General features: G+C 42.6%; 1 protein-coding gene and 1 non-coding gene across 3 annotated transcripts in view; both read left to right on the top strand.

The window, feature by feature from the left end:
- LOC124804760 (E3 ubiquitin-protein ligase TRIM33) overlaps positions 1-27,952 on the top strand; it is a 138,934-nt gene that overhangs the window by 44,215 nt on the left and 66,767 nt on the right. For both annotated transcript variants that reach the window (XM_047265069.1, XM_047265070.1), the window contains exons 9-11: positions 6,330-6,557; positions 17,006-17,521; positions 21,441-21,609. In XM_047265069.1, coding sequence (XP_047121025.1) covers positions 6,330-6,557; positions 17,006-17,521; positions 21,441-21,609 — 913 coding nt within the window. The remainder of the gene's footprint in view (positions 1-6,329; positions 6,558-17,005; positions 17,522-21,440; positions 21,610-27,952) is intronic.
- On the top strand, positions 12,906-12,982 carry Trnas-cga. Its single transcript has one exon. It is a non-coding gene; the product is annotated as a tRNA-Ser (tRNA).

Here is a 27,952-nt window from a genome sequence, read left to right on the forward strand (position 1 = left end):
CCAGTATATCACTTCTCTTCATTCAGTTCATTTGTGCAGGCGCACCAATAAATATACGGGACAGATGGTACAGAACTACAGAGTACAATGAGTTCACAGAACAAAGCCAAAACCAACCACATACAAGTAGCTCAAGCAGTGATTTACTAGCTGGTGTGTGACAGTACAACTACACAGTAGCACCCCCCAGAGGATCCACAACTCTTTTGTGGCTACGTGCGTAGCGAGCACGGGACCCCGAGCTAATGTGGCCTTCCTTCCTTTCCGGGCTGCATACCTTCCCCTTCCGCATCCTTCCCCATCCCCCATCTTCGCCCCCCCCCCCCCCCTCACCTCTGGCTCTTTCCTTCCCTTTCTCCCCCTCTAGGAGTATGGTTTGTGCCTACATCCGGAGACGGACGCTTGTAAATGTACCGCATTCTTCGCCTTCCTTGCTTGTATGTCTTCATCCTTCCTTTGTCCTTCTCTTTTCCTTACCTCTTCTCTTTACCCTTTTCTCCGCTGCGGCGTTTGAGACCTCTCTTCTTTCCTTTCCCTTTCTCTTTCGTCCTCCCTGTGCGTGTCTGAAGGCCGACCCACGCACATCCATGCGTAGCCGGTGACGGGGTAACTCGTAATTCCCCGCCCCGGGTAGACAGGTAGGACACGTACGTACCCTCTGGTAACGGCCAGGCCCAGGGAGGGGTGATTACCCGAGTTGATACCTTCTGAAAGTGCCGATTGGTCCCTCCGTCCGTTTGTCGGGAGGTGTGACCTGAGGTGTGAACAATCACCTAAGGCGGGAGTGCTCTCAGAGAGGGCCCCCACAAGGAAGGAGCGCGCCATCGGAGACGCCGGTAATCATGGGGGATTCTTCCGCAATGGTTTCCTCACCTTCCACTATGTCTGCTCACAAACGTAAGTTCACTGAGTCTCAGCCACAGTCAGTTCTTCCATCGTTGCCACAGTTCCTTGTTGTTTCTCGGTCTGACGACAGTCACGACTTCTCCACGGTCAACCCTTTCATTATTCAGAAAGGTGTCGACGCAATTGCAGGTCCTGTAAAGTCTTGTTCCAGATTACGGAATGGCACCCTGTTGTTAGAAACAGTCAGTGCCCTCCAGGCACAAAAATTGCTGCGTACCTCACTACTACACACCTTCCCTGTCTGGGTGAAACCGCACCGTACTTTAAATTTCTCGCGTGGAGTCGTTTATACACGCTCCCTCGATGGATTGTCTGACGAAGAAATTCAGCACTACCTGTCTGACCAGGGCGTAACGGCTGTTCATAGGGTTATGAAAAGGGTTGACACGAACATCATTCCAACCCGCACTGTCTTCTTGACATTTGACAAAGTTCAACTCCCATCGAAAATCAAAGCAGGCTATGAGATAATTTCCGTTCGCCCTTACGTCCCAAACCCTACGCGTTGCTATCGGTGTCAGCGGTTCAATCACACCAGCCAGTCCTGTTCCAATCCGGCCAAATGTGTTACGTGTGGTAAGGATGCCCATGAGGGTGCTTGTCCACCTCCATCCCCTCGCTGCATCAACTGTATGGGTGACCACGCTACTTCCTCTCAAGATTGTCCCGTTTTTAAGGACGAAAAGCTCATCCAGGAAATTAGAGTAAAGGAAAAGGTGTCGACCTTTGCTGCTCGAAAATTATTCGCCAGTCGACAGCCCACCGTGCCTCAGAAAGGAAAATACAGCACTGTCCTTGCTTCTCCTCGGCCAACAAAGGAGGCGGCCACGCAGACTTGCGACCTCACCTTTAGTGCCACGGTCGTCAGATCGGCCAGCGCAAAGATCGCCCGTTCAACCTCACCACTTTTGCCTGCCCACTCTCTGGCTCACGCTTCGTCGAGTTCTGCTAAATCTCGAGCCCACAAGTCGGACACCAAGACTTCGAAAAAAGAGCATACTCGTGAAGAGTTTTTACGTACGGCAACTTCCCAACCATCGGTTCCTCCTTCCTCTAAACATCATACTTCCAAGAAGGCTACAAAGAAACCCAGTTCCTCTCCTTCTCCGCCAAGGCGTGTCCCATCTACAGCACCACCTGGCGGAAATCGCCCTCGGCCGTCTTCTGTGTCGCCGAGGCGCACTGCTGGCGGCCGATCGCTGGTGGCAGGAGCTGCTCCTGACCAATCTATGGATCAGGATCTTCTGCCTTCGCCTGAATGCCATTCCATGCTGTCGGTCGCAAGCTCAGAGCAGTCGTTGAGTTGACAGCGACCTTGGTCACATTCCTCCATTTTCTGTTCACCCTATGTCCATTATCCACTCGAATATCCGCGGTATTCGAGCCAATTGGGATGAATTGTCGATCCTCTTACGATCCTACTCGCCGGTCACCTTCTGTCTTCCGGAAACAAAGCTGCGTCCCCATGACCACTTTGTTCTCCCTCATTTTCAGTCCGTCCGATATGATCTCCCCTCTGTTGAAGGCACTCCAGCACATGGAGGACTCATGATTCTTCTCCATGAAACTCTCCATTATCACCCAATCCATTTAAACACTTCCTTCCAAGCTGTCGTCGTCCGTCTTTCCCTTTCCGGATACATGTTCTCTCTTTGTACTGTATACATTCCATCGTCCACACCAATGGCACGAGCTGATCTCCTTCATCTTCTTGGTCAGCTTCCATCCCCATATTTGCTGGTTGGGGACTTCAATGCCCACCACCCGCTTTGGGGATCTCCACATCCTTGTCCACGTGGCTCACTATTGCTAGACATCTTCCACCAAGCAGATCTAGTTTGCCTTAACACTGGGGTCCCTACATTTTTGTCTGCGTCCACGACAAATTTATCTCATTTGGACCTTGCGGTCGGTACTGTTCCGCTAGCTCGGCACTTCGAATGGTTCGCCCTTGATGATACACACTCGAGTGACCACTTTCCATGTGTCCTTAGACTGCAGCCTCAACTGCCCTACATGCGCCCGCAACGCTGGAAGTTTGCCCAAGCCGATTGGACACTTTTTTCGTCTCTAGCGACATTCGATGACCGTCACTTTCCCAGCGTCGACGATGAGGTCACACATATTACCGACGTTATTCTTACAGCTGCGGAACATTCAATACCACGCACCTCCGAATTGCCCCGGCGCTCCCCAGTTCCTTGGTGGAACGAGGCATGCCGTGATGCAATACGTGAGCGGCGACGTGCTCTCCGCGTTTTCCGCCACCATCCTACTTTGGCCAACTGTATCCGCTATAAGCAGTTCCGAGTGCGATGCCGTCGTGTCATCTGCGATAGCAAGAAGGCAAGCTGGAAATTCTTTATTAGCTCATTTAACACCTTCACTCCCTCCTCGGAAGTTTGGAGTCGGCTTCGACGGTTCTCAGGCGCGCCTAGTTTCTCCCCGGTCTCTGGGCTCACTGTCGCGCATGACACATTAGTGGACCCCGTCGCAATTTCTAACTCGTTGGGTCAGAACTTTGCTGAGATTTCGAGCTCTTCAAATTACCCGCCAGCGTTTCTCCCGAAGAAACGTGCGACCTCTTGCTTTCTCCTCTCAAAATCGCGAAAGCTACAATACTGTTTTCTCCTTGCGGGAACTCCAACATGCACTCTCTTCTTCCCGCTCCTCCGCCCCAGGACCGGATGGTATCCACGTCCAAATGTTGCTGCATTTATCAACCCATAGTCTGCATTACCTCCTTCGCCTTTATAATCGAATTTGGACCGACAGTACTTTTCCCAGACGATGGCGGGAAGCTATCGTCGTTCCTGTTTCGAAACCTGGAAAGGACAAACATCTCCCCTCTAGCTATCGCCCCATTTCTCTCACGAGTAGTGTCTGTAAGGTTTTGGAGCGTATGGTGAATTACCGTTTAGCGTGGTGGCTGGAATCCCGCAGTCTTTTAACACCTGCCCAATGCGGATTCCGAAAGCATCGTTCTGCACTTGACCATCTTGTTGCTCTCTCCACTTATATCATGAACAATTTTCTCTGGAAACGCCAAACAGTAGCAATATTTTTTGATCTGGAGAGAGCATACGATACCTGTTGGAGGACAGGCATCCTCCGCACACTGTTCTCTTGGGGCTTTCAAGGTCGGCTGCCCCTTTTTCTTCGCAAATTTATGGCCGAGCGCACATTTAGGGTGCGGGTGAACACTACTCTCTCCCGTACTTTCTCCCAAGAAAACGGGGTACCCCAGGGCTCCGTGCTGAGTGTTGTACTGTTTGCCATTGCCATCAATCCAATTATGGATTGTCTCCTTCCTGATGTCTCGGGCTCCCTCTTTGTGGACGATTTTGCGATCTACTACAGCTCTCAACGGACCAGCCTTCTTGAACGACGTCTTCAAGGATGTCTCGATCGCCTCCACTCTTGGAGCATCGAAACTGGCTTCCGTTTTTCTCCCAGTAAGACCGTTTGTGTTAATTTTTGGCGACGTAAGGAGTTTCTTCCGCCCTCCTTACATCTAGGTCCTGTCAACCTTCCGTTTTCAGACGCCGCTAAATTCTTGGGACTTATGTTTGACAGAAAACTGTGCTGGTCCTCCCACGTTTCCTATCTTTCGGCTCGCTGTCTGCGATCCCTTAACACCCTCCGTGTCCTGAATGGTACCTCCTGGGGAGCGGACCGAGTGGTCCTTCTCCGCCTCTATCGCGCCTTAGTGTGCTCGAAATTGGACTATGGAAGCATAGTCTACTCCTCTGCTCGGCCGTCTATTCTTCGGCGTCTCGACTCTATCCACCACCGTGGATTATGTTTAGTGTCTGGCGCTTTTTACACCAGCCCTGTGGAAAGCCTTTATGCTGAGACTGCTGAACCTCCACTGTCCAATCGGCGAGCAGTCCTTCTGAGTCGTTATGCTAGCCATCTGTCTTCCATGCCTGCTAATCCAGCCCATGACATTTTTTTCGACGCCTCCTTTGATGTAGGGTATGCAGGCCGCCCCTCCTCCCTACTACCACCGGGAGTCCGCTTCCGTCAACTGCTCCATTCTCTTTCCTTCTGCTTTCCTAAAACCTTCTTGACAACTTGGGGTACAGCACCGCCTTGGCTCCGTCCCCGGATCTGCCTGCTCCGTGACCTCTGTCGATTTCCCAAGGATGGTACCCTTTCACTTGTTTATCGTCGGGCATTTGCTGCTCTATGTGCACAAATGACGGACGCCACATTTATTTACACCGACGGCTCGAAAACATCGTTAGGTGTAGGGAGTGCCTATATTGTTGGCGACACCCCAAATCACTTTCGGCTTCCCGACCAGTGTTCGGTTTATACTGCGGAGCTTTACGCTGTTCTCCAGGCTGTCCACTACATCCGCCGCCATCAGCGGATACAGTACGTTATCTGCTCAGATTCTCTCAGCTCTCTCCTCAGTCTCGAAGCTCTTTATCTTGTGCACCCTCTGGTCCACCGGATTCAGGACTGTCTGCGCTTGCTCCACCTGGGGGGCGTCTCGGTGGCGTTCCTCTGGCTCCCGGGACATGTTGGTATCTGTGGAAATGAGGCGGCCGATATTGCAGCCAAGGCTGCAGTCTCTCTTCCTCGGCCAGCTATTCAATCGATTCCCTTCGCCGATCTACGGAGCGTTCTATGTCGACGTGTTGTTCATTTATGGCACACGCATTGGTCGACACTTACCCATAATAAATTGCGGGACATGAAAGCTCTTCCTTGTGCTTGGACCTCTTCCTCCCGAACGCGTCGTCGGGAGGAGGTAATTTTAACTAGACTCCGGATAGGGCACTGTCTTTTTAGCCATCGACATCTTTTAAGCGGCGATCCTCCCCCACTCTGTCCCCACTGCTCTCAGCTGTGGATGGTAAGACACCTTTTAATTGAGTGCCCCTATTTTAATCCGTTACGCTCCCGTCTACAGCTTTCGCCTGATATATTGTCGATTTTAGCAGATGACACGCGCTCAGCCGACCGCGTTCTCAAGTTTATTAGTGCCAGTGAAATGACGTCAGTTATTTGAAGCTTTTTTTGGGGACAACCAACCCCTTTCTGTAGTGGATTTTTAAGCCTTCCTTCTGCTTTTAGTTTCTCCAATTTTATGACTTTTGTTCCCATTGCTGCTGGTTTTCAATTTCGGCTTTTTACTGTTTCCTAAGTCACGGACCGGGCGCTAATGACCATAGAAGTTTTGCGCCCTAAAACCAAAACAAACAAACAAACAAAAAAATACACAGTGGCAGGGGTATGTGTGGTCAGATGCTGAAACTACCTCAATTTTAGAAGCATAATAGAAAATAACAACAATGTTATTTTGTTAATTTTTTATTTTAATCTCATTTAAAAAGTAGAAAGTGTTGCTAAATTTCCCAGTGAAACGTACCAAGATCTACAGTTGTAATTTAGTTGTCTTTTTGCAACAGGTTACATCTTCAACACATCCTCAGCAGCTTGGCACTGATGGTGTGAATGCTAATCTCCGTGGCCTTCTGTCACATCAAGTGTATCAGCAAGGTGGTGGTGGACCAGTGTTACGAGTTAGTGTGTCAAACCAACCTGTCCAACAACATGTTGGTGCAGCACCCACAGCTTACCGTGTCCCAGTTGGACATGCGTACCAGCACCCACCACGCTATTCTGCCCAGCAGCAGGTATGCCGTGTATTATATTTACTTGCCTTAATAAGCTTCTAGGAAAAATATAGAGGAAATGCGTCACTTGTCAAAAAATATCTTTTAAGAATTATTTGCTCAAAAATAATCTTTCAAGTATTTACGAAGGTTAACAGGATTGCCGTTGCTCAGATTGTCACAGTTGTGAAAATCGTGGGATGAGAGTTTTGGACTGTGGACAGGTGTTGAAATGCTTACTGGGCAATGTCTTAACACCCATTTTAAAATTTGTTACTGAAAGGAAAGTTGTAATCCCATGTGAGGCATTCTATAGCACATTTTATTGATTGTTTGGTGCTGTTCTTCCTGCGTGTCTTTATAGCATTGAATATTTATCATTCTTCTTTAATGTAGGACAAGGTGCCCACCCTTGATGCTGTAAAATAATACCGTTGTCATCTATCCAGTACTTGCTTGTAAAATATAATGTCATTTTCTTTTCCTCCATTGACTTTACACCACAGTTCCTCGTGACACAGTTGCAAGTGATTTGGGGGGCCTAACTGTCTCTTGTAAGTGTTTGCTACTATGTCAGTTGATGTAAAACGTGGCCAGTTCTTTTTGTTTTGCTTTACAGATGGTATTTCGCAACATTTCTTATAAGTATTGGCTTATACCAGCAGTGCACAAGTTCCTCTGTAATGATAAGGCGATTTTGTCTTATTAGATGACTACCATGTGAAATGCACATTGATGAAATATAAAATTGCTGTTGTCTTGAATTGCCTGATGACTGAGTCAGAACTACAGTCTTCAGTTAGTTATTTAGTCTGTCATGATGGACAAATACCAGACGGTAAACTGAGCTGTCATTATAGCTTTACGGCTGCTGTTTGTGTAATTTGAATGGTAGAGCACAGCCATTCATAGTTCATTCACAAGCACAATGTGCTCGCTATGTTGCCTGTTTCGTAGATATGTGCAGAGCCTTGTGCTGTATGACTGGCTGCACTCTAGTAACAGTGCCTGCCACCAGTGTAATCTGTCAATCACAGAGGTATTTTATTTGAGCTATTGTTCTTTGATGGGTGTTTCATCTTAGCCTCTAGATATGCTCTGAACTTCTTCCACCAAAAGGTGGTGGTTGTTGGGGTGGTGGGGACAAACAGCACTGTGTGATGCCTTACCTCTAATTATGGTGATAGTGCGGCACCCTTCATTATATATGTAGTATCGGGGAAGGAAAAAATAAGGTGGGGCTGACTGGTTTATATGGCATTGCACTATACTTTAGTCGAGATAGCATAAGATGTTCCCTGACAGCTCGTAGTGCTGTTGCCAGCTTTCAACTATGAAGCGCTAATGGCTGCAGGTGCAAACAGTAGCTACCTGCAGAGCTGTGACAACACAGTGGCCTTGCTACAGCGACATTTACAGAATCATGTTGTGTTGCTGGTTGATGTAGGCCCATGAAGCTGTCATACCCAGCCCACTGCTGCTGTCAGGGATCAACTTACTCTGACTCAGCTATACATGACCTTTATACTACTCTACGTTTTTAAGAATGTGTCTCAAATATTTAACTTCTGGTTGGAAAGATCAACATTTCTGTAGGTTGCATAGCAAGTTTGGTGCTTTAACAGAGGCCTATTGTAGGCTTCATATAGGCCCAGGGTGCTAGGTCATATGACACACTGCCACAGACATTATGACAGAGGGCTCACAGTCCCCCCATTAAATATTGGAACAGTTAACACCCATGTATACTGTGTTTTCCAATATCCAGCAGCTCTGTTAAACAATAGTGGAGATGCACTTGAACAGTTGGTTCAATGGGAAGTTGAAACACAATACTGAGACTATGGATAGCTGCTTGAACCCAACTTTATACATATGAATGAGGTAGTAGTGCCAGTTGCATGGAACACAGCATGTGTTATGGTCACTGTCCCACTAGGAGAAGTCCCCAGTGTGAGATCGAATTTTTGAAACCAACTATGTGTTGGTTAGGGTCCCAACTATCACACCCTGCAGCTATTCACCCTCGTGGGCCCTTATTTGTGAGTAATCGACAAGAAGATAATTCATAATGTAGTCGTCGTCTTCAGTGCAAAGATGGGTTTGATGCAGCTCTCCGTGCTACTCTATCATGTGCAAGCCTGTTCATCTCCAAGTAACTACTGCAACCTACATCCTTCTCAATCTGGTTACTGTATTCATCTCTTGGTCTATCTCTACAATTTCTACCCCTCACACTTCCCTCCAGTACTAAAATGGTGTGTCAGAATGTATCCTACGAAGTGATCCCTTCTTGTAGTCAGGTTGTGCCACAAATTTCTTTCTGTACCTCCTCATTAGTTGCATGATCTGCCCATCTAATCTTCAGCATTCTTCTGTAGCAACACATTTCAAAAGCTTCTATGCTCTTCTTCTCTAAACTGTTTATTGTCCATATTTCTCTTAGATGGCCATATTCCATACAAATACTTTCAGAAAAGACTTCCTGACACTTAAAACTATACTTGATATTAAGAAATTTCTTTTCTTCAGAAACGCTTTTCTTCCCATTCCAGTCTACATTTTGCATCCTATCTACTTCGAGCATCATCAGTTATTTTCCTACCGCACTAGCAAAACTCATCTAGTACTGTGTCTCACTTCCTAATTTGATTCCCTCGGCATCAGCTGATTTAATTCGATTGTACTCCATTATCCTCATTCTGCTTTTGTTGATGTTCATTTTATATCCTCCTTTCAAGACACTGTTCAGTCCATTCAACTGCTCTTCTGAGTCCTTTGGCGTCTCTGACAGTTGTACGATGTCATTGGCAACCCTCAGAGTTTTTGTTTCTTCTCCCTGGACTGTAATTCAGATTTTTCTTTTATTGCTTGCTCCAAATTTTTCTTTTGTTTCCTTTATTGCTTGCTCAGTAACAGATTGAATAACATCTGGTGTAGGCTACAGCTCTGTCTCACTCTATTCTCAACCACTGCTTCCCTTTCATGCCCTTTGACTCTTATTACTACCATCTGGTTCTTGTACAAATTGTAAATAGCCTTTCGCTCCCTTATGTTAGCCGTGCTGCATTTAGAATTAGAAAGAGAATATTCCAGTCAACATTGCCAAAAGCTTTCTCTCTAAGTTTGCAAATGCTGTAAATGTAGCTTTGTCTTTCCTTAACCTATCTTCTGTGGGAAGTTGTAGGGCCAGTATTGCCTTGCATGTTCCTGCATTTCTCTGGAATCCAAACTGACCTTCCCCGAGGTCAACTTCTATCAGTTTTTCCATTTTTCTATACAGAATTCGTGTTTGTATCCTGCAGCCATGATTTATTAAACTGATAATTCGGTAACTTTCACACCTGTCAGCGCCTGCTTTTTTTCGCATTAGAATTATTATATTCTTCACGAAGTCTGAGGGTATTTTGCCTGTCTCACACAACTTGCTCACATGATGAAAGAGTTTTGTTAGGCTGGTTCTCCCATGGCTATCAGTTGTTCTAACAGAATGTTGTCTGCTCCTGGGACCTCGTTTTGACTTAGGTCTTCCAGAGCTCTGTCAAAATTTTTGCGCTATATCATATCTCCCATCTGATATTCATCTACGTTCTCTTCCATTTCCATAATATTGCCCTCAAGTACATTTCCCTTGTGTAGACCCTCTATATACTTATTCCACATTTCTGCTTTCCCTTTTTTGCTTAGGGCTGGTCTCCCATCTGAGCTCATGATGTTCATACAGGTGGTTCTCATTTCTCCAAAGGTCTCCTTAATTTTCCTGTAGGTGGCATCTGTCTTTCTCCCAGTGATATATTCTTCTAAATCCATACATTTGTCCTCTATCCATTCCTGCTTTGTGATTTAGCATTCCTGTCACTTTCATTTTTTAGACATTTATATTCTTTTTTGCCTGCTTCATTTACTACAGTTTTATATTTTCACCTTTCGCCAGTTAAATTCAGTATCAGTTGTTACCCTCCAGTTTCTACTAGCCTCGTCTTTTTACCTTGTTGATCTGCTGCTTTCATTACTTCATCTCTCAAAGCTACCCATTCTTCTTCTACCATATTCCTTTCCCTCATTCATGTCAATCACTCCGCAGAGCTCCCTCTGAAACTCTTTACAACCTATGGTTCTTTCAGTTTATCCACGTCCCATCTCCTTAAATTCCTACCTTTTTGCAGTTTCTTTAATCTACAGTTCATAACCAATAAATTGTGGTCAGAGTCCACATGTGCCCTAGGAAATGTCTTCAAATTAAAATTTAAAATCTGGTTCCTAAATCTCTGTCTTGCCATTATGTAATCAGTCTGAAACCTTCAGTTGTCTCCATGTCTTCTGCATGTACACAAACTTCTTTCATGATTCTTTAACCAACTGTTAGCGATGATTAAATTATGCTCTGTGCAAAATTCTACCAGGCAGCTTCCTCCCTCATTCCTTATTCACCTATTATTTTTCCTCCTCTTCCTTTTCCTACCACCGAATTCCATTCCGCCATGACTATTACAGTTTCGCCTACCTTAACTTCTCTATAATTTCTTTTATTTCATCATACATTTCTTCAATCTCTTTATCGTCTGTGGACCTAATTGTCATGTAAACTTGCAATACTGTGGTAGTTGTTGGCTTCATGTCTATATTGTCTACAATAACTTGTTCACTATGCTGTTCATAGTAGCTTATCTGCGTTCCTACTTTTTAACTCATTATTAAACCTACTCCTGCATTACACCTACTTGTATTTGTAACTCTGTATTCACCTGACCAGAAGTCCTGTTCCTCCTGCCACTGAACTTCACTAACTCCCACCATATTTAGCATTAACCTATCCATTTCCCTCTTTAAATTTTCTAACCTACCTGCCCAGTTAAGGGATCTGCTATTCCACACTCTGATCCGTAGAATGCCAGTTTTCCTTCTCTTGATAACGACGTCCTCCTGAGTAGTACTTGTGCGGAGATCCAAATGGTGGAATATTTTACCTCTGGTATATTTTACCCAAGAGGACCCAATCATCATTTAACCATACAGTAAAGCTGCATGCCCCGAGGAAAATTTACAACTCTAGTTTCCCCTTCTTTCAGCCATTGGGAGTACCAGCACTGCAAGGCCATTCTGGTTGATGTTACAAGACCAGACCAGTCAATCATCCAGACTGTTGCCCCTGCAACAACTGGAAAAGCTGCTATCCCTGTTCAGGAACCACATGTGTGTCTATCCTCTCCACAGTTACCCCTCCATTGTGGTTGCATCTACAGTATGGCTATCTGTATCGCTGAGGCATGCAAGCCTCCATGAGATCCATGGGTCCTGGAGGGTGGGACCTCCATGCTCTAGACCTTTAAAATTCTTAAAACTACATAAAGTGGCTTAGTTGTTAAAAAGGTACATCCGCGGTGTGTGTAAAGTTGGTTGTTCGAATCTCATCAGATCCTTTAAAGTTCTTTATTTTTAAATCTTTATGGAAATGAATTTGATACTTATTTTTATGTAAGTAATTGATTCAAATGTAATTTTATAAATAATATTCTTTTAAATTTTTAATCCTTTGTCATGTCATTTTAATCATTGTATTAACTATTTCATGCTCTTATATTGTCTTCCAGTCATTCTTTTTTGCTTTTGGACTCCTTTTGCTTGTAGTTTTAATTACTTTTATGTATTAACTTCGATTTAATTTCTTCCATTTTATCATTTTATGTTTTCATGCATTTTATTGCAGTTGTGCGGAAGTGACACTACAGTGCAGTGCAAGTTACATGGTTTGTGCACAAAATTTTGTAACATTGTCAAAGTGCTTCTTCACCAGCTGCCAGAGGCACTGTAATCTGTGATGCTTGTGCACATACTCTTAGAGTAGTTTCTTATTTCGTATTTTATTAGTTACGGAGTTGCTTTTGACTATTGCGTGTTCTAATTTTCGGGTTGATTCTACTTCCAAGTAAAATGCCTCGATGTAACATTTATTATTAACCAGCTCTCTGTGCATTTGATTGAAGTGTTACCGATTCTGATGTGAAGATTCTCTTTTGCTATATCGGCGGCTAATAGTCTGGACCCCCGTTCGACATGATCCCATGGCTTCGGATCCCATGGCAATGAATCCCATGGCTTCGTTATGACAACTCACCATTTAGGCAAAAGCAGAGGTCCCGCACACAGTTTTAATCTGCCAGGAAGTTTCATATCATTGCACACTCTGCTGTAGAGTGAAAATTTCATTCTAGAAACAACCCCCAGGCTGTGGCTAAGCATGTCCCCACAATATCCTTTCTTCCAGGAGTGCTAGTTCTGCTAGTTTCGCAGGAGAGCTTCTGTGAAGTTTGGAAGGTAGGAGACGAGCTACTGGCGGAATTAAAGGTGTGAGGACGGGGCATGAGTCGTGCTTGGGTAGCTCAGTTGGTAGAGCACTTGCCCACGAAAGGCAAAGGTCCCGAGTTCGAGTCTCGGCCTGGCACGCAGTTTTAATCTGCCAGGAAGTTTCAACTCAGCGTTTGTTTGCCACCCTTTTGGCCACATAACCTGGCTTAATGGTTTGCGCAGGTGGATGCAAGTTTTCTCTATGCCTGAATAACAGCAGACGCAACCAAATTTGCAATCGTTATGAGCCATCTGGATCAGAAGTACATAATGGAGATTGAAGGTGTGATCACCACTTCACCTGTGACAGATGCATATGGGAAGTTAAAAGCAGAACTGATACAATGGATTACCACTTCATAGGAAGAACATATCAGACAAGTCCAAAACCAATAAGACACAGGCAACAGAATATTTAGTAAGTCTTTTGTGCACATTGTGAAGCAGTTGTTTGCACCCCAGGTGAAAGCCATTATTGCATCCCAAACCAACATGTCTTTAGACACTGTAGCAGAGTTAGCTGACAATATATTTGAGGCTATAATGCCTGCGCCAGTGAGTACAGTGGTGCCAGCGTGCAACAACTTGCTGTCACAATTGATAACATTGGCCACTTATGACATGCTGTCCACCACAGTGGATTTACTGACCAAGGAGATGGAAGAATTATTGACTTGGCGTGACTGCAACAGAGACATGGGTAGTTATCACAAGCAATCAAAGAGCTGCTCATCTACCACTTCTTCAATGCCAGGTAACTAACAAGCCCTCTGTTTGCTGGTTTCACTGGAGATTGGGGACTGGGTAAGCAAGTGTATGATACCCTGCTCAGACCCAAATGTCAGCTGCAATAGGATTTAGGCATGTCGACTGACTGCTGGGCATCATCTCGGTGCCTATTTGTCAGTGACCATAAGTCCTGGCAGAAATATCTCATAGATATGTAAAAAGTTGCACAGCAGGGGGCCGCGCACTCCCTTCTGTCTCACTGCCACCAAAATTCAACTATATTGACATACAGAACACTGTGAATCAGCTTAGACCTCCGACTGTGATGTGACTTTAAATGGGATTTCACAGTTGTATCCTTTCAAAGGAACCATCCTGGTGTTTGCCTTGAGTGATTTAGGGAAATCACGGAAAACCTAAATCAGGAAGGCCAGATGCGGGTTTGAACCATCATCCCCCAGAATACAAGTCCAGTGTGCTAACTTGTGCACTTGCTTGGTGGAGCAGAAAGGCTGAAAACTGAGAAGCAGATGCTAAATTGTGCTCAAAAGATGGTTGAAATGCACCTAAAATTGTAATATATACCTTTTTTGTTGTTAAATGAGTGTGTATGTTGATGACATACTGTGTAATTTACTCTTTTTCCACATAGGACAGGAAGGCTCTGTATTGATCTCCTAAACAAGCTACAACTGTTACAATTGGTGCTCCAAATCTCTGCTTAAAAAAAAAAGATATGTTCAGAATGTAACTGTGTACAAATTAATTTGTGATGTGAATTTAAAATGACTGGAACACTTAACTAACTGATTACTTTCATTTCTGATCCCAGGTATGTTTAGTGGGTATCAGGCCTGGGGGAACCACCCACCACTTTAAATGGGATTTCACAGTTGTATCCTTTCAAAGGAACCATCCTGGTGTTTGCCTTGAGTGATTTAGGGAAATCACGGAAAACCTAAATCAGGAAGGCCAGATGCGGGTTTGAACCATCATCCCCCAGAATACAAGTCCAGTGTGCTAACTTGTGCACTTGCTTGGTGGAGCAGAAAGGCTGAAAACTGAGAAGCAGATGCTAAATTGTGCTCAAAAGATGGTTGAAATGCACCTAAAATTGTAATATATACCTTTTTTGTTGTTAAATGAGTGTGTATGTTGATGACATACTGTGTAATTTACTCTTTTTCCACATAGGACAGGAAGGCTCTGTATTGATCTCCTAAACAAGCTACAACTGTTACAATTGGTGCTCCAAATCTCTGCTTAAAAAAAAAAGATATGTTCAGAATGTAACTATGTGTACAAATTAATTTGTGATGTGAATTTAAAATGATTGGAACACTTAACTAACTGATTACTTTCATTTCTGATCCCAGGTATGTTTAGTGGGTATCAGGCCTGGGGGAACCACCCACCAAAGGCAATATTTTAGTGTTTCAAAGGCAATGAGGAAAAATCTGCACAGCATAAGAGTAAGAATTGTCCCACTGGAATAAGGGCATCTTGAAGCTTCTGTAGTAGGGAACATACATGAAAGCCATATTTCCCACAAATAATGCTGTCTCATTTCTTGTAATGTGCTTGAAGAAGAGATTGTAAATCTCAATAAGTGGCAGTACACACTGTAGCATCACCCTGTCAGACAATGAGGAACACTGCTTTCAACATTCAGCTTGTTCACTCCAATAACATCCACAGCATAAAAGTTAGAAACTCCGTACTTTTATTTAGAAAGCATTTGCAGAATGTGATTGTAGTCTGGAAATCATCTCTGCTTAATGTCCATTGGATATGGACGTGACATAGAAGTAAACCACCATTGCGTAGAGTTCTTGAGTACTTCTGATTATTCCAGAAACCCATGGTATTCTTCTTCTGGAAAGATGTGGGCTCAGATTTATTGCAGGAAGTATCTCTTTGCTTCTGCCATATCTAACACAGAGTCTAACTTGCAAGTTATAAGTGTGAGTGGCTTACACATAACCACTACTTCCAATCCTTGCCTACAGACACTGAAAAACAGTCATGATGAAATGGATAATCTTGATCTCTTTCTGCATAAAGCTTGTCAGTTACTCTGGTGACATTCTCCAACTGCCTTACACATAGAAAATCCTTCTGTGATAGAACATCTAATTACTAAACAAATGACAAAACACCTTAAAGATCACGGTAGAAACCTGTGATAGTGTACCTCCAGAATGCTGCTCATTAGACAGAAGTGGTGTCATTATCAATGAAGGAACGCAGGTCATGCTTTGTAGTGCCAGTAATTCTCACACATTTTTGTTGGAGGTGATATGGCATATTGCCAGTCCACATGTGTTTTTTCTTCTGTACCCCCTCCTTGGTGTTATCCAATTGGCAAAAGTTGCAAAAAACTTTTTTACAAGAATACTTCATTTTGATACATCTGTTCAATGGCATTAATTTTGTGCCCTCTTACCATTTGAAATACTGATTTTGAGTCCATTTCCTCCAGCTTCCAGGGAGTAAGGTTCTCTCTTCTCTTTCCTCATATCAGTTTTCTAAATCAATGCATTTCAGACAAAAGAAGAACGGACACAATGTTTTCAAGAAAAATGCCCAATAAGGTAAATCTGGAGGGAGAAGAGAGGGGAGGGGAGGGGAGGGGAGGGGGAGGGGAGGGGGAGGGGAGGGGGAGAGGGAGAGGGAGAGCACATATGGGTAACCGTCTGTTCCTCCATCTGTCGACCTGCCCTTCCTTGTTAGCACATGATACAGCATTAAAAATTAAATTATTATTCCTTCTTCATTGGAAGTCATTTGTAGACATGTATTTCATTGGACAGCTTCTTAAATGTAATTTGTTATGGGCATCGAAGAAAGATTATTTTAATCCATAAGTACTTTTAATTTCTGTAAGCTGTGTGTGTAATTCGCTTGCAGAATGTTAATTTCCAGTCATAATTTTACATCATAAAATTTTACTATTATTAATTACGTTTAAGGTAGTTGAATTTATTGTAAACTTTTCCACTTTTTCGGGGTTTCCAATAGGATTTTGTCCATCTTTAACAGGTTTTGGCATTGGAATTAAGAAGCACATCCTCTATGGCTTTTTGTTGTAGAGTCTACATTTCATTTTATTTTCTATTTATATTAATAACTGAAGTAATCTTCTTTCTACAATTTTTATGCAAGATAGGGGTGTTGATGAGATTATTCCTTTGGATCTATGTTGTCATTTGGAAATCAGTAATTTATTATATTATTATTTTGTTTAAGTAATGAATCCACAACCTTCAGGTTTTCAGTAACTCTGTGTCTGTAATTGTTTTACTAATTTAGAGTGGCACACTTGATTGTACCACTAGTTTTCTATCACTTAAATTGGTGCCTATATCATAAAAACTGTAATGTTTCCACTGCAGCTGTACACTGTGCACCACCACCAGCAGCAGCCTCAGCAGATACCAAACAACAGGATGGCCTCACAAAATGTGGGGCACACATTTGCAGGACAAGTGCAACGGCAGGCAGTGGGGATGCAGCATGTCATGCCAGCAGCAGGGGTGTCCGTCACGCACACCCGCGGCCAGAGCCCGCACAGTTCCAGTGCGCAGATGATGCAACACTCTGGTGTGCAATGGCACATACCACAACAGGGTGTCGGATCTAATGCCAACGGACACGCTTACCCACCGGTAGCACGAGCTGCACAGCCGCAGGGGCCGGTTGACGAGTCCTTCAAAATTACGCTGAAGTCACAGGTGCAGCCACAGGCACAGAGGGTGACAGGAGGTACAGTGCCTGCAGTCGCTCAAAATCAAAATGGAGAGCTGTCGGGGAGAGTGTCGTCGGCTGTAACCTCTTCTGTACCAAAGACGCCTAGCCCCAGCCAGGGGCGTTCAGAGGATACAGAGAAGAGCCTCGATAACCTCTGTCAGGTGAGTTTTGGCTTTTAGTGGACATTCTACTGTCACAGTATTATTTCATTTGTGGTGTGTTTGTAAAATAGTGAGCAAGACTTTTGGAGTTGTTTGAAACTAACCAGAATTTGAATCAATATTGTTCCCAGAAATGAGCCCTAATTTTCAAATAATAAGAATGACTGTTATGGCTACTATGACGTTTGAATAAGCAATTCAGTGAACTTTTAGAAAATTCAGCTAAAACGTGCACACACACACACACACACACACACACACACACACACACACACACACACACACACACTCTTTAATACCCATATTACCATCTGTGTTAGAGGCTAGAACATGTTGGTAATTGTGTACTTCAGTAATAAAACCAGTAGCAGAATATTTCATTTATGGCTTGATGGATGGGAACCCAGTTAACCCCCATCATTGCAACAAGAAAGATGCTTTGAATGTTGGGTTTATGTATTGGTTAACATTTGCATATACCGTAATTATTTCATTTGTGGTGTGTTTGTAAAATAGTGAGCAAGACTTTTGGAGTTGTTTGAAACTAACCAGAATTTGAATCAATATTGTTCCCAGAAATGAGCCCTAATTTTCAAATAATAAGAATGACTGTTATGGCTACTATGACGTTTGAATAAGCAATTCAGTGAACTTTTAGAAAATTCAGCTAAAACGTGCACACACACACACACACACACACACACACACACACACACACACACACACACACACTCTTTAATACCCATATTACCATCTGTGTTAGAGGCTAGAACATGTTGGTAATTGTGTACTTCAGTAATAAAACCAGTAACAGAATATTTCATTTATGGCTTGATGGATGGGAACCCAGTTAACCCCCATCATTGCAACAAGAAAGATGCTTTGAATGTTGGGTTTCTGTATTGGTTAACATTTGCATATACCGTATTTACTCAAATCTAAGCCGCACTTTTTTTCCGGTTTTTGTAATCCAAAAAACCGCCTGTGGCTTAGAATCGAGTGCAAAGCAAGCGGAAGCTCTGAAAAATGTTGGTAGGTGCCACCACAACTAACTAAATCGCTTCAGGCAAATGCCAGGATGGTTCCTTTGAAAGGGCACGGCCGATTTCCTTCCCCATCCTTCCCTCACCCGAGCTTGCACTCTGTCTCTAATGACCTCGTTGTCGACGGGACGTTAAACACTAATCTCCTCCTCCTCCACCACAACTAACTTCTGCCATCGAATATATGTAGCGCTAGACAGGGATGCTTTGTAGGCGTGAAGATAAATACTGGCGCCAAAACCTCTGCGTAAGTAAATAAATTTAAAAAAAAAGGTGGAAGACGAGCTTTTTTTCTCCGCCTCGATTTTTGACCACTGCATTTTCATACATTATCCAATGAAGTAAATACAAATTCTGTGTTGTTCATCTTCGAATGTAGCGGAATTTCAATGTACTACGAAATTCCGACTGGCAAGACTGTTTGGGATGTTTGTCAATATGGTCAACTCTACGTTCTGAATTTTTTCCTACCTGTGAGAAGAGATGGTTGCTAATAGGAACCTGATGAATTGTGAATCACATGCAGTATTCTCTTCACCATAAGAATAATACGAATATAAACATTTTGCCATGTATTCTCTCGTGTTTGCTGCTATCTCATTTAAATCCGGTCTGCCTAATAAACTACGAAACTAGAGTGAGACAACAGCAAACGCGGAAGAATATACATATCGTGTCATGTTTATATTCGTATTATTCTTATGCCTAATAATGATACAGTCAGAAATGAAGCATGGCAACTGACTAGATTTTTAAATCTAAGGTGACTCTAATTTCTGTGCAGAATTTGATGTACTAAAGAAGCGGCCGCAAAGATTTTCAAACGGAGAAAAATTTTCGCCTAACTCTCGTTCAGAACATGTTCTATCTTACGCAGTCTATTATTTGGTTCTTGTTGATCATTATCAAAGAAAGCAGCAGTGTAAGTAACAACAAATAGCAGTCTCTTGCCTTTGTTTCGCTAATGAGACGATTCCTCTCTCCTTTTTTTTTTTAAATTGTAAGTGACGGTAGCATGCACAAAAGCAAGCCAGGCCGCAAGCGGCGACAGGCCGTAAACACGCACTATCAGAATGCGACAAACAATGCATGGCACAGTACAGTAATGCATTTTCAGCTTAGAGTGACGTAAACACCTGTAACAAAGAAAATGGCACTTATCAGGTCAAAGCAAAATAAGCAATCGATTCAAACCAGACAAAGCACGTGAAAAAGGAAGAGTACCCATATAAATACGGACGGAGCGCCTGACACATAGCAATGGCTACCTGGTAAAACTTAACTGCTAAGCTTACGACTGGAACCAAACTACTGTAGCTGTATCGTCATTCATTCGACCTAAATTGTGTCCCATATTACAATGGACCAACTTTGTTTCAATTTGGAGGTGCGGCCTAAAACTTTTCTTTCCCCTTGAATTTCGAGTCTCAAATTTCAGGTGCGGCTTAGATTCGGGAATTATTATTATTATTATTATTATTATTATTATTTTTTTTTTTATTTTTTTTTTTTTTTTTTTTTCCAAGTCTCATTTTTCAGGTGCGGCTTAGATTCGAGTAAATACGGTATCTCTCATAACTTACGTGAACCACTTATGTTTAGGCTTCCAAAGGTGTGACCAGATGGTCAAACTTCGTATCAGCAGAGATTCTGTCAAATCAGAGTTGGCATTGTTGGTGATTTCTCATTGGGATCCAGTTTTTGCTAAACAAACATACAGTAGTGAACGGTGGATCTTTCTTGGGCAACACACTACATACTGTTAGCAGTATGTACAAAGATGTATTTCAGGCACAGCATTGCATTTGTGCACGTTTCAGTGTGTGCTCAAGCAGAGTTTAATGCATCAGTGGAAAGATAAAGGCTGGCCAATTCCTTCGACTACATGTTCATCTCCCACAAACCCCTGTGGCTTCTTTTTGTAGGGTTAAATCAAGTTAATGGGTTACAAAATGTCGGGAATTGTGAATACACAAGGAGCATTCAGAAAAAGACCAAACTTTTGAAATAGTGCCTCGGTTGGCAGATTAAATTGCTTACAGTGGGTGAACAAAGAGTCTCCTTTTTTTTGCAAAAAGTATGCATGGCTTGGACAAAGTTCAAGATGATTTTGGTCAGTTGATTGTGTTCCTTTTTTTTTAATGCAAAGTTAATTTCCCTTATGAGTTTGTACTGCCTGGTCAGATAGTAAACAAGGAAGTACGCAAAAGAATTTTAATGTGTTTGAGGGATGCTGTGCACAGGAACAGGCCTGAGTTGCCTCAGCTTAAGCATCACTCCTTGTCTGCACTATCTCGAGAAACATTGATAGTCTGTTGTACCCCATCCACCTTATTCTCCATACCGAGGCCCAGCAGACTTTTTCTTGTCTCCTAACCTTAAAACTATGTTGGAAAAAAGAAAAAAAAACTCATTGTTTTCAAACCACAGAGGAGATTCAGGACAATGTGTGCAATGTGACAAAACACCTGTGTGCCATCCCGGAAAGTGCATTGCAGGAGGCTTTCCAAAAATGGAAGAAACATTACCAGTGGAAGTGACTGCTTTGATGGGTACAGTGCTTAAAATGTAGTTCAGTGAGCAATAAGGATGTTGTAAGCAAAGTTCAGTTTTTTTACATCACTCATGTATCTTAATAAATGGCTAGAAATTTTCATGTAGCACAATATACAGAAGAATGTTTTCTGCAGAAACTTGAATAATGTTTCTTGTAGTGCTGTTACCTTGGTTGTCATTTTTTGTATAAAAAAAGGTGGCTGTTTGATTTATATAAATTGATTATGAACTAGATTATAGTATTTGTTTGGTGTTCTAGCCATTCTCTGTGATACCATGTTTCAGTGTAAAATTTCACTCATTATCTTTCTTGTTTTAAGGAATCTGTTAATGACCTTATGGCAACAATAGCAAAGCTCGATCGGAATGGTATTGAGGTGGTGCCCGAGACACAGAAAGTAGGTTCCAATGATGCACCACTGGTAGACAGCTCCACTGGACTCGATGAAACCTCTGGGCTGCCACTTTCAAATGGTGGTCTTGAGCAAGGTTTGTATTAAAAAGCACTTTGAAGTCAGATGTGTTCTTTTTTTTCATAAATAGAAAATATAATAAAAATTATTGAACAGTTTCAAATCACTTGTATTTGACACAGTCTTGACATTAGCTACTAAGTTGTAAATGTGAGTAAGAAATAAAATTATTACCCAAGGCTTTTAGCTTATTTGTACTGAACTCATGCTTGTAAACCACCAGTATTCTTCATTTACTTCTGTAATAATATTGCTGTTTTGATAAACCACCAGTATTCTTCATTTACTTCTGTAATAATATTGCTGTTTTGATATTTTTTAGCACACAACTGACTTCCTGAAAAATTTTGTGTCCTCAATGGTTTAGAGTACTTGTAGTAAGATTATTTTGTTTGTGGCTTTATTTGCATCAGCTCTTTTAAAGCATTTACTCTTTGGGTGTTGTTTTCAAGAGCTTTGAGTTAATACTTATTGTCAGCAATGAATGTGGGCCTGTAGCTAAAAACCGAGCGAGGTGGCGCAGTGGTTAGCACACTGGACTCGCATTCGGGAGGACGACGGTTCAATCCCGGGTCCGGCCATCCTGATTTAGGTTTTCCGTGATTTCCCTAAATCGCTTCAGGCAAATGCCGGGATGGTTCCTTAGAAAGGGCACGGCCGATATCCTTCCCCATCCTTCCCTAATCCGAGCTTGTGCTCCGTCTCTAATGACCTCGTTGTCGACGGGACGTTAAACACTAATCTCCTCCTCCTCCTGTAGCTAAAATGCATGTGTTTGGGAGTAGCTGATTTCATATGACTGTCTAATTGTCCTGTTATATGACTGTCTAATCGTCCTGTTACAAGTTTAATATGATACTGAGTACTCATGGATAAAGTACAAATAATGGAAGGTATGAGGGTAACCACTCCTCCTTAGTGATCGGGAGACACACAAATGAAATTGAGTCTGTTGCTGAACGCTTGGACGGGGGGGCCTCCTTCAGAGCTGACTAATGCAATCCACATGCACACACGTGTGGCTATGTTGTCGTGGGTGACTGCTGCATGAGGACAATTAGGCTACCATGACAATGTAGCGCTCTCTCTCTCTCTCTCTCTCTCTCTCTCTCTCTCTCTGTGTGTGTGTGTGTGTGTGTGTGTGTGTGTGTGTGTGTGTGTTTTTGTTTTGAAGTCTCTCGCTTGCATGTGTCTGTATATACAGGCTGACGTCAGGAACTGCTGCAGGGATTTTGATCTGGTTTTGACTAATAGATCAAGAGAAACGCTTTGTATATAATTTATAAATATTTCATCAAAACTGTGTGAATTGTGATGAATTAAAGTTATTTTGTGAAAACAATGCCATTGCCACCTAGTGAACAGCTGCCATAACTCGAGAGAGGAGCAGTGCCTCATGGACACAGCAAGCAGGATCAAATTCACACCTGGTGTGTTGATCTAGCAATAGAGCATGTCGTTGGAAACTGAAAAGTCGTGGAGTCAAATCTCGGGTGGATCACTTTTTCCCACTATGCCTTTTAACCTAGCATTCACATCACAATGATGTGTAGATACACATTTAGAAATACGATGACAATTTCAGACCTAATTACTGCTTCCCTCGCATTAACACTCACAGCTTGCACTCTTAATTCACTGCAGTTCTTCATACAATGGACAGTGAGTTACTCAGCTTTGAAGTATTGTAATAAGTGTTGATTGCTTACGAAGATATAACCACCTCATCATCAAATTACTTCAGCAGCTTTGCCTGAGTTACATACAGGATGTTCTTTCAGCAGTACAGCAGATTACTCAACTTTTGGCTTTCTGCCTTCCTTGAATCAAACCTTGATGTGGGTGTGATCCTTTGCATGACAAGGCAAAGAAGTCTGCCATAAAGAGTCCATGACAAAGAATTGTGACAGAGTCCCAACAATGCAACACTGTGTGTTCTAAGCTTCACAAGAGAAGTGCTGTAAGACAAGCTAAACATATATGTCATATGCGGCTTTTTCTTATTTTTTTCCACACACACACACACACACACACACACACAATTTGCATACAGTATTTACAATGTCTAAAAAGATGTTAACTTGCATTACAAAGTACTCCCATTACTGCCATGAAATGTCACTCCAAACACCAATGCAAAATGGAACACCCAACATTCATCTCTCTAGACAACTTTCCTGACATCCGCTGCTTACATTGCTTCATTCTCTGAAATTTATTCATAACTCTATGCAGTGGCCTGCCACATAAGTTGCCTGGCCATAGATACAGGATGGCACAGTTAAAAGTACTCCATCCCCTTTAAATGTGCATGCAATGTTTTGACTTCTGAAATACAGTAAACAACAATGAAAATGCACAATTTTGTGTAATAATTGATTATTAGCATTCTTATGTCAATATTTCAGTTTATTACATCAGTCAAGTTAGACATTTCTCTTTGCAGACTGCAAAGTGACTTTCTCGATAGAAGAAAGAATTGAAATTGTTGAAGCATATGTGAAAACAGGTTCGATAAATTAAACTCACAAAATTTTTGGGGTCAAATATCTGGATAGAGGACTACCAGCAAAGAGAGCAATAAAAGTCTGTATAAAAACTGACGCACCCTCTGATCTGTGCAAAATTTAAAATGACAAAGAATTCCTTCAGTTCGCACACCAGAAGTTACTGCAGACATTTGCCAAAGACATTCAGAGTCCAAAGAAGTGTACACATAGAGTCTTAATTTGAAACCATATCGTGTGATTGTTGTGCAGCAATTATGGGAAGATGACAGTCAGGAAAGTGTAGATTACTGCATGTGGCTTTTGAATAGCATCACTGAAGGTTTGTTAGACGCTTTCCTATACATCGTGAATGATGAAGCATGGTTTCATTTTGCCGGCCATGGGAATTCACAGAACGTGAGATACTGGGCAATGGAGAACCCTAACAGTGTGTGTCAGCAACCAATCCATGATTAAAAAAATCAGCATTTGGTGTGGTCTAACAGGAATTCACATCATTGGACCATTATTTTTTGACACTACCTTCAACACAGCTGCATATATGGAAATTTTTGATACAGTTTGTTTCCTAATCACTGAATATGAAAGATGGTACTGCTTCTTCCAGCAAGAAGGGGCAACATGCTACACGTTTTAGGTATCCTTGGAACGAATCCATGATGTCTTCGCTGAAGAATGAACTGTCAGCAAACATTTATGGCCACCCCGGTCACCATATCTAACATCATGTGATTTTTCCCTATGGGGACACTTGAAGAGCCTAAATCCACACACAATACAGGAACTGAAAGACATCAACTGTGAAGTTGCCCCCATCGATATCCAAACTTTTTGCCAGGTGTATCTGAATATGCTTTCAATTATCGAACAAATTCAAAGATGGCTGACATAGTGTTTAGTGCATCTGAGATTGTAAAACCGTTAAGATTCTTAGATGCCAGGAAGGCATCTGGTCCAGACGGTATCCCTGTAAGATTTTATGTTGACTATGCTACAAATATAGCACCATTCTTATCCATCATCTATCGGAGATCATTGGAACAGCGGAAAGTTCCACATGACTGGAAGAAGGCCTAGGTCATAGCAATCTATAAAAAGGGTAGAAAATTGGATGCACATAATTACTGGCCAATTTCACTGACATCAATTTATTGTAGAATTATGGAACATATTTTGTGTTCAGACATAATGAACTTTCTAGACTCTGAAAAGCTCATCTGCAGAAACCAGCACCGTTTTAGGAAACAGCGATCATGCAAGACACAGCTGGCCCTCTTTGTGCATGATATACAACAGACTCTAGGTACTGGCTCCCAGGTTGATGCCATATTCCTCGACTTTCAAAAGCTGTTCAACTCAGTTCCCCACTGTCACTTGCTCCAAAAAGTGCGCGCTTACGGTCTGCCTGATGACTATGCGGTTGGATAGAAATTTTTCTGACAGACAGAGAGCAGTATGTCATCTTGAATGCGGAGACTTCAACAGAAACAAGTGTAACATCAGGTGTGCCCCAGGGCATTGTAATAGGTCTGCTGCGTTTTAAGATTTACATAATCAGTCTGGTTGATGGTATTGACTGCGGCATTAGACTGTTTGCCGATGATGCTGTAGTCTACAGGAAAGTAGTATCACACAAAGTTGTTAACAAATCATCAATGAGGATTTGCAGAAAATAAATGCGTGATGTAATGACTGGCAGTTGTCTCTCAATATTGGTAAGTGTACCCTACTGCGTATAACAAAGCGAAAATCCCTGTTAATGTATAAGTACAAAATAAATGCCCAGTCTTTGGAAGCGGTAACATCCATCAAGTATCTGGGTGTAACTACTCGAAATGATCTCAAATGGAATGATCAGATTACACAAGTAACAGGCAAGGCGAACTGTAGATTGTGGTTTATTGGTAGAATCCTGAAGCGATGCAGACCTTCAACAAAGGAAATTGCTTACAATACTCTAGTTTGTCCAGTCTTAGAGTATTGTTCATCTGTCTGGAACCCTTACTGGTTGGGTCTGATTCAAGATTGAGAAGGTCCAAAGAAGAGTGTCAAGATTTGTGACTGGTACTTTTAGACATCGCGAGAGTGTTACAAGTCTCATAGAAAGTTTGAAGTGGGACACACTTGCAGATAGATGACGCACTAAACAGAAGGGGCTGCTCACTAAATTCCAAAATCTGATCTTTGCTGAGGATGTAGAGCATATATTATTACAACCAACTTTCAGATCACACCTTGATCACCATTCAAAGATAATTGAACTTAGAGCTTAGAGCTCATACTGAGACGTTCAGACAGTCATATTTTTCCCTTGCGCAATCCGCGAGTGGAACAGGGGGGGGGATATGACTTTGGCACAAATAGTGCCCTCCGCCACACACCGCTTGTTGGCTAGCGGAGTATATATGTAGATGCTTAGGCGTGCATAGCTATGTATTGATGTGGCAGGAGGTCACTTTCAGTGTCTTCAGTAAATGTATTTTTCACTGTAAATAAATGGTTAGTCCAGTTCAGCTCTTGGTTTCTGTAATTTCACTGTATTTCCTTTGTACTTACATGGGGTACTTTTATCTGTGCCACCCTGTACTTAATGCTACCTTTGCGCAGCCAGACTGGGTCATTAATTGTATTGATATAAGTTAATGTAGTTTTAGGGTATTACAGTGTGCACCATCTAAAACTGCCCATTCAACAAGGCCATGGCTAAGTTTCTCATAACTAATAGCATCTTTTTAAGCAATATGTTCAACTGTAGTTAAAAGAGAAAAAAAAAGAAATATGCTTCTGACAATTGAGAAAATTATATTATTTACATATTTATTACCAAGCTTCCTTTTTTAATGTTATTCACATACCTATAAGTTATCAAACACACAAATTTCATCAAACAATGGAAAATTCATGACGGAATAATGAGAGTATTATGAAAAGGATAAATTGCTACTCACCATATAGCAGAGATGCTCAATCACAGATAGACACAACAGAAAGACTGCCAAACAAGTAAGCTTTTGGTGAAAAAGGCCTGCATTGGAATTAGACAGAGCGCGCGTGCACACACACACACACACACACACACACACACACACACACACACACACACACACACACACACACAAGTGTAACTCACACGCATATGACCACAGTCTATGTCTGCTGAGGCCAGACTGCGAGCAGTAGCGCATGCTGGGGGAAGCAATCTGGATGCTGGGGGTTAGAAAGATGCTAGGGTGGGGAGGGAGAGGGATAGCTGGGTAGAGGTGGGGGGATGGTAAAGTACTGCTTGTGGGAGCGTACAGGGACAAGTTGGAGAGAGGATGGGGCAGCTAGGTGCAGTCACAAGATTAGACAGGGGGAGGGGGGGGGGGGGGGTGGCAGTGGAAAAGGAGAGAAGGAAAATTCATATATTCATATATGCATTGGTGGAATAGAGGGCTGTGTGATGCTGGAGTAGGAACAGGGAAGGAGATAGGTGGATGTAGGACAATGACTAATGAAGGTTTAGGTGAGGTGGGTTACAGGAGCATAGGATATACAGCAGGGAGAGTTCCCACCTGTGCAATTCTGGAAAGTTGATGTTGATATGAAGATTCCAGCTGGCACAGGCTGTGAAGCAGTTTTTAAAAGGAAGAACATTGTATTGGGCAGATTGCTCAGCAACTATGTGGCCAGCTGTTTCTTTTCCACAGTTTGTCAGTGGTCGGTCATGCCGACAGACAGCGTGTTGATTGTCATGCCAATATAGAATGCAGCACTGTGGCTTAGCTTAGCTTGTGGATCACATGACTGATTTCACATATACTCCTGCCTCTGGTGGGATAGATGGTGCATGTGGTGTAGGTGGTGATT

The sequence above is a fragment of the Schistocerca piceifrons genome, chromosome 7, assembly GCF_021461385.2.
Source record: "Schistocerca piceifrons isolate TAMUIC-IGC-003096 chromosome 7, iqSchPice1.1, whole genome shotgun sequence".
NCBI classification, from domain to species: Eukaryota; Metazoa; Arthropoda; class Insecta; order Orthoptera; family Acrididae; genus Schistocerca; species Schistocerca piceifrons.